A 7361-nucleotide genomic window follows, 5' to 3' on the forward strand; every position below is an offset into this window, starting at 1 on the left:
CACTCCTATAAGGACCCTTCACTTCCTCTAGCTTGGAACGGGTTACAAACTCTGATCATCTCGAAAATGTCCTCGATACCAGCAGGTTCGATTGGTATCCAAATGCGGGCTCTATATCTGCTAGGAATTTCTTCTATAGCGGCACCCTCGAGCTTGGCACCTGGCCAAACTTCACCTAACCGACGGACAGCGAGCTTGTATAGGCCACAAACCAACGCTTATGGAAGGAAGTGGTCCTGGAAGCTCCCTCAAAATTCTCAAAAAGCCACCAGAGAGCTTAACCTAGACCAACTGCCAACGATCAGTCTATATTGTGACATCATCATCGCTCTTGTCAATGAACGCAACCACGAGTTTGCCCTTCGCGACGTTACTGAAACTGGATTGTTTCTTGATGGGATTGAGGGGAGTGCTGGTGTTGTGCACCCAAGGCCGTTTTGTTGTCGGAACCGCCCCCTCAAGAGACCTTTCTCTTTTAGACGTAGAGTCCTTACTGGTTCTTGGTGTAGCAAGTATGCTTGTAGCCTATTCGACGCTAGCGCGGTTTGCTGTGGTGTCCTTTCAGCCCCCGATTATGCATCAGAGGCCTTTAAGATTTTCACCGCTTGCCGCTTTTGTCTATAAAGGCTTTTTGAGAGTTTTCCAATTCTGGATGTACTCTCATTAGTAGTGGTAGGACCATTTTTCACAACCCTTCCACTACTGAAATTAGGTATCGCTACCTTCATATTCTCGTTGCTAAAAATAGCAGAGAAGGGTCCATGGTTAGCCACCACTCCGTTCTTTGTGTTGGCCGCAGCTGGGTTTTTTTTTTGACACAGTAAAACCGAATTCTCAAGCGAAACCAATTTTACTTCAGATTTGATAGATTTATTCAAGATATAAGGCGCTCAGCCTAGAAGATCCTTTTTATTAATTTGCGAAGAGAAAAAAGATGTATTTTTATTTATAAAAGTACGCCAATTGCATTAAGTTCAGTTTTTGTACTTTGATGGCAATAACCGAATGACAGTTTTAACGAAAATATTAAAGAATTGAAAAAATGTGTCATTCCTCTCGAAGATTACTTATTATTGCTTTCGGCTTAAAATGTTTTGTTTTTAAATATTTTTAATAACTTTTTATATTTTTAATAACATTCGTTCTAATATTTATTCATGTTTTTGTGTATTTGAAAAGCTAAGGATAAACTCCGCTCACAATTCTATAATTTATTCGACAATAATAAACTTTATTTAACAATGTTTTTAAAGAATAAAGTGAAAGTTTTATAATTATACAGAGGGCAGAGGGAAATCAAAGAAAAACACCAATGTTTATGCCTTAAAAAGCTACCAAAGGACAAAGTGCAAATAAACTGTTTTAGTGTTTACCTTATCAAAATACTCTGTCAACATCTGAGATTCTGTGTCTTGATATATACCTACAGACATCATATATAACTTTCGTTATATCTTTTTCCTAATTATATACCGGTGACTTTCCCTGTAACCTTGTCCCTTGGCTAAATATCCGTTTCTATATTCTAACATTTGAACCTCAAAGCAAGCGCCTTAGTCCTTGTCAGAGACCTATCAAAACCAACGTGAACGTGAACAGGACTTTCTTTCTAACGCCAAGTGGACAGGCTACCCTATTAACAGTTTTTTTGTGTCTTATATATAGATACGTGATACATCTTAGTGGGAGATAAACTACACAAGACGAGGGGTGACTTGATGGAATCAAGGATTTAAGATGTCCAGTAGAGTCACGTAATAATCATTATGGTGGCACTTTTCTCAAAGAAATACAAACGACCTACGACCAACCCAAAGCCCGCTGCCCCCAACCGGCCCCTTCCAACATCCTTTTGTAACTGGGGATTCATTCGGCTGTAAATTAGGCTGAGTAGACTATTAACTGAATATTTGAAATGCTACAAAATATCCTCACGCGCCCTAAAAGTAAAAATATAATACAAGTACATTGGTCGGGGTGGTTTTTAATTTTAAGCAAATTTAATTGAAAAGCTACAAAGGACGAGGACATTCGAAATAGGCTCGAGAACCAGAATGTACATCTGTTGGGGGTTTGGGTTTGGGTTTTCAGAAGAAAGCTTAATGCAAGATAAATAAAGGAAAAAACATTTAAGTCTGATGATGAAAACGTTTTGAAAAGCTGAAAATATTTATATACCAAGGAATTAAGGTGTCAGAGAAAGATAAAATTGTTTGTTTTTTGACAGTTATATTTTCACAAGCAGTGATTCATTTTCATTTTCATTTCATTAATAAATTATTTAGAATTTAAGCGTGTTAAAATGATATGATATGGTTTTATTTTCTCCAGAGAGGATAATGAATAAATTACCATCAGATGGGCTACTCTAATGCTTCCCATCAACCCGAAATGCGTTCTCATTACAATAAAAGAACTTCTGAGAGTTAATCCATAGAAAATGATGGCACAGTATCAACTTCTCATACAGCTCCGAAGTTATAATGCAAATAAATAGAGAGGCATTTATGATTTTGAGAAAAAGACTTGCGATTTATTTGAAATCTTAAAAAATTAGCTTATAGTTACTGTTACTATTCCAATTAGAAATCTGTTTTCAAAAGTGTAAAAACGGCTTATTTCATTAATATTGTAATATTCGTCTTGGTTCCACAATTAAAACTTATTCACACTTGCAAATAAAACACAATTTTACTTTATTTAAATTGTTCTAAACTTATTTATTGAACACTTTCAATTAATACAGTCTTTACTTAATTCAATTTGCTTGCAGCACAGTTTGCTGTTAATTCGACGCTACCGGAGTGTCATGAATCCTCCTGTTCTTGAGAGTGTAAATGATTCTATGGTACGAATCTTCTTTCGCACTCGTGCAGTTGCAAGAGTACACAAATCTGCTGGCCCGGATAGTATATCCCCAATTGTTCTGAAGAGGTGTTCTCTTCATCGCTGGCAAAATGACTGTGTAAACTTTTCCATCTTTTCAACGTTACAGGTCTCTTTCCGAGCGGATGGAAAATAGCATTTGTCGAGCCTGTCCCTAAAAAAAGCGAATCCACCTTTCCCTCTAACTATCGTCTAATAGCACTCACGTTCATTCTTTCCAAGGTCATAGAAACGTTGATTATTTATCAGCTCAAGAAATATGTTAAAAAACGGAGCCTTCCTAATGACTTTTGGCTTTTGTAGCAATAGGTCCACTGGTGATCTCATGGTTTATCTCACCGAACAGTGGAACAAATGTTTACATCGTTTTGGAGAAAGTAAGGTTATTGCACTTGATATTTCAAAAGCATTTGATAAGGTTTGGCACCAATCTCTCTTATCGAAGCCTGAATGATGTCCCAAAAAAAAAGTCCCCAAGAATCCGACGTGAGCTCTAGCGGCAGTTAAGAGATTGTTTCAGTTTTTCACGTTTATTTCGAAAACTATTTGTCGTATCAAAAAATTGTGCTAAACAAAATTAAAGCTCATTAAAATTCATAAACAAATCTGTTTGTTTTTTGTTTCGTATCTGTTAAAGTTTATAAAATAACTATAGCAGCAGTGAAGAGAAACATAAGGTTTTTTCGGTTTTTCGGGTTTATCTTATTAAAAAATAATCTTCTACAGAATTAGAGCTTATTAAATTTCCTAAATAAATATGGTATGCATTTTTTCGTGCCTGTAGTTGTCCACAAAAAACTATAGTGCTCAATTTGTATGTCCCTTCTTACTTCTGAAACTCCTTGGGCCGTTATATGGCTCATTGCTTGCATGCGTAGAGAATAAGCATTGTAGCTAGTTATTTTATCATCTCCAACGATGCCACTCGCTATTGACATGGTTTCATTTGTAACTGGACTTTGGAACCAATTTGACAGCTTTAAAATGTCTGTATTATTTCTAATTTTACCCTCCTCCCCAAAATCTTCATGTTGCTCACTAGTAGAAAAAAGAACGCCAGTGAATTCTTCGAGTGATGAGAAAATTTCATGAGTAGCAGTCATCTCTAGAACCCATTTGCTAAGTACACTAACAGTGATTTCTCGCCCCGTTGTCAAGCCACCCATACTCTTCATTCCACGAATTCGAGTTTGTTCAATCGTTTGAACTGCCCAAAATCGGTCAGTTCTTCTCATAGTAAAGTAACCCTCTTGCACAAAGTTTTTAAATTCATCTGGGGTCATCACAGAATGCATTTTTATCATGTCCTGCAAATACAGGTGACATGATTTGGAGTACGAGAAGTGCCCGGCGGCATGGAAATATAGAATAATATTATTCACGCAGTTAATATGGGCATTCCAGCCGCCAGACGGCTAAGCGTGAATAAAATGAGACTCATCAAAACAAATTTTCATGAGATTTTGGATTTCCTCTAATTCATGTTGGCTTATGTCGACTTGTTTCATTATTACATTAGCTAAAGATGTCTGTATAAGTATTAAAACACAAACTGCTCTAGCGAAAGCTTTTCCTTGCAGCATCTTTTCAACAGAAACCGGGGCGTACATAGAACTAATTTACTCTTGCAGGCCACTCCACGCATTTAGATAGACGGGACTCAGATGAAGATGCGGCAACGGTTTCTTTACTGGTCATGTTAAAATACTTTGTAAAAGAGTTAAAAAAGAAAATGAAAATAAGAATCCAACTGGATTGCACCACGTTTTATTTCGGAATGACAAGTATGTCAATTCATTTTGATAAATTCACAAAATGAATATATAATAAAATGACAGATCATGTATGCAGATTGGCAATGTGGCCACTTATTATTTTTAGCGCTTAGTACTTTTCAACATTCCGCCCACCTCGTCCAGTTATTGCGACAACACATCTGGCCGCCCACCGTGTTCATCCGCAGAGTCGTTGTCGACAGGAAGCACGACCAGCTTTGAAATAGCTCGTTTTATTATTGATGACTGTGTACGGATGGTTGCAACCCGCACTAGATCGTCCTATGAACTTCCAAAACACGGCCCAGTAGCCATTGGGTCGGCGGTGCCCGTTCATCTTTCACTAGAACCAGATCACCCACTTTAATGTTGGCCTTCGATTTTTGCCACTTGCTTCTTACTTGTAGATCATGCAAATATTCACAGCTCCACCTTTTCCAGAAATCCTGCTGCATTTGTTGGAGTTGTTTCCAACGTGAGAGTCTACCTGTCTTGATGTCAATTAAGTCCGGTTCCGGAGTGGCAGTGATGGGACCGCCCACCAAAAAGTGCCCAGGGGTCAAGGCAGCAAAATATCCAGGATCATCTGAAAGGGCTGAAATCGGCCTTGAGTTCAGCACAGCTTCAATTTGCTTGATGACTGTGTAAAACTCCTCGAAGGTTAACGTTGCTTCCCCGATTGTCCGCTTTAGATGGTGTTTCATGCTCTTGACTCCAGCCTCCCATATGCCTCCAAAGTTTGGGGAGCCTGGTGGAATAAAGTGCCAAGATACACCATGGCAAGACACGGATCGTGCACCTGCTTCCAACTGTTTTTGATAAGCCGTAAAGTCTTGTTTCAGAACTGCATTTGCACTTGCAAACGTCGTTGCACAGTCGCTATAGATGCTAGAGCTGTACCCTCGTTGAGAAAAGAATCGTCGTAAGGCTGCAAGGAATGTCTCAGTTGTCATGTCACTAACGAGTTCTAGATGAATAGCTTTAGTGCCCATCCCTTGTAACTTCGATGACCTCGGCCTTTTGATGTACGAATCGCATAGGGTCCGGCATAGTCTAGTCCGGAATGCCTTAACGGAGCAGCGGCTGTGCACCGAGGTGTGGGAAGAATTCCCAAAATTTGTGTTGTAGGTTGTGGCTTATGACGACAGCATATCAAGCATCGACGAATGAACTTCTGTACTGAGGAACGACAGTCGATAATCCAATAGCGCCTTCGAAGAAAGTTAATTGTCGTTTGCTTGCCACCATGCATAGTGGCGTTATGTGCTTGATCAATAAGCAAAGACGTAAGTTTACTTTCCTTAGGCAAAATGATAGGAAACCGTTCAGACACAGTCAATAGGGCATTTTTTAATCTGCCATTCAATCGTACGATGCCAGTATCGTCAATCATTGGATTGAGTTTCATTAGCTTGCTCTTTGAGCTGACAGGTTTACCCTGTAAGAGACAAGAAATGTCATTAGTAAAATGTATTCTTTGAACATACCTTATCCAAAACTGTAAGGCAGCTTGTCGCTCAGAAGCTGTGCACCAGGATGAGGTAGCATGTGGTTGTTTTAGTTTGATGGCAATATAACGATAGCACCAGCATGTTACACCAATTAATGTGTTGATGTCAGAATATTTGTAGAGAACTTCGACGGGCTATGAGTAGCAAAAAGTGTTGTCACCTCCTGTACATCACTGACGACAAATTTTTGTTCAGGCCATTCTCCTTCATCTTTTTGTAGCCATGTTGGACCAGACCACCATAAGTCAAGACTATGTAGCTGAGAAGGGTAGACGCCTCGAGAAGCTATGTCAGCAGGATTACTTTTAGTTGGCACATACCTCCAGCAGTCGATAGTTGTCAGCTCTTGGATTTTGGTGATTCGGTTCGCCACATACTGTTTATGTTTTCCTGGGTTTGATCGAATCCAGCTCAGAGTTGTCTTCGAATCTGACCAGCAATAGATGGTGATGGATGGCAACTGTAAGGTGTCGAGAACTTTGGACGGAACTTTTGAAGCAAGAAGTGCACCATTGAGTTCCAAGCACGGAACGGTAATTTTCTTCAAAGGTGCCACTTTAGTTTTTGCCATAAGAAGTGACACTCTATATTCACCATCAGATGTTTTCACTCGCAGGTAAGAGACAGCAGCACAAGCAGAAGTAGAAGCATCGGAAAAAAACATGTAGTTGGTAACTTGAGGCATTTACAGACGAGAATATCCACCTTGAAACCTTGATGTTCTCTATCAATGGAAGCTCTTCTCGAAATTGGATCCAGTTCTTTTGATGAGGTTCTGGAAGTGGATCAACAGGTGAAATGTTACCACCAGGCATTTTTCGTCAAATTTGCAACACAAACTACCAGCATAGTGCAATGCAGTGTAAATTAAATTATATTCGGACGGTGGAGAGTTCATGAACCGAAGAGGAATGATTTTAGTTTTTGCACTAAACAAGCCTGTTGTTATTGAGTGTAACATTGTAAATGCCAAAGAGTTTCATATGGTTTTGCCTGTAACATTTCTTCGGAACACGCATTCACATTCGCAAAACTAAATTTTTTAATCCGCCATCTTTTTCCTGAAATGTTTCCAAAGGAAGTACTCCAAGTTATTCAGTTGATTTAGCACAAGGTAGTTTTTTCAGCTTTTGCCTGCGTGTGTTGGTTTCTTTTCCTATGGACTAGATGCAGCGATGCATCTTATTTC

General features: G+C 39.1%; 1 protein-coding gene across 1 annotated transcript; it reads right to left on the reverse strand.

The window, feature by feature from the left end:
• Positions 1–5628: 5628 nt before the first annotated feature.
• On the reverse strand, positions 5629–6857 carry LOC129950669 (uncharacterized). Its single transcript, XM_056062594.1, has 2 exons — positions 6333–6857; positions 5629–6099 (listed from the first exon to the last, which is right to left on the reverse strand). The coding sequence occupies exons 1-2, from the start codon at positions 6855–6857 to the stop codon at positions 5629–5631; spliced, it is 996 nt and encodes a 331-aa protein (XP_055918569.1).
• Between the last annotated feature and the right edge of the window lie 504 nt (positions 6858–7361).

This window comes from Eupeodes corollae, chromosome 3, assembly GCF_945859685.1.
Source record: "Eupeodes corollae chromosome 3, idEupCoro1.1, whole genome shotgun sequence".
NCBI classification, from domain to species: Eukaryota; Metazoa; Arthropoda; class Insecta; order Diptera; family Syrphidae; genus Eupeodes; species Eupeodes corollae.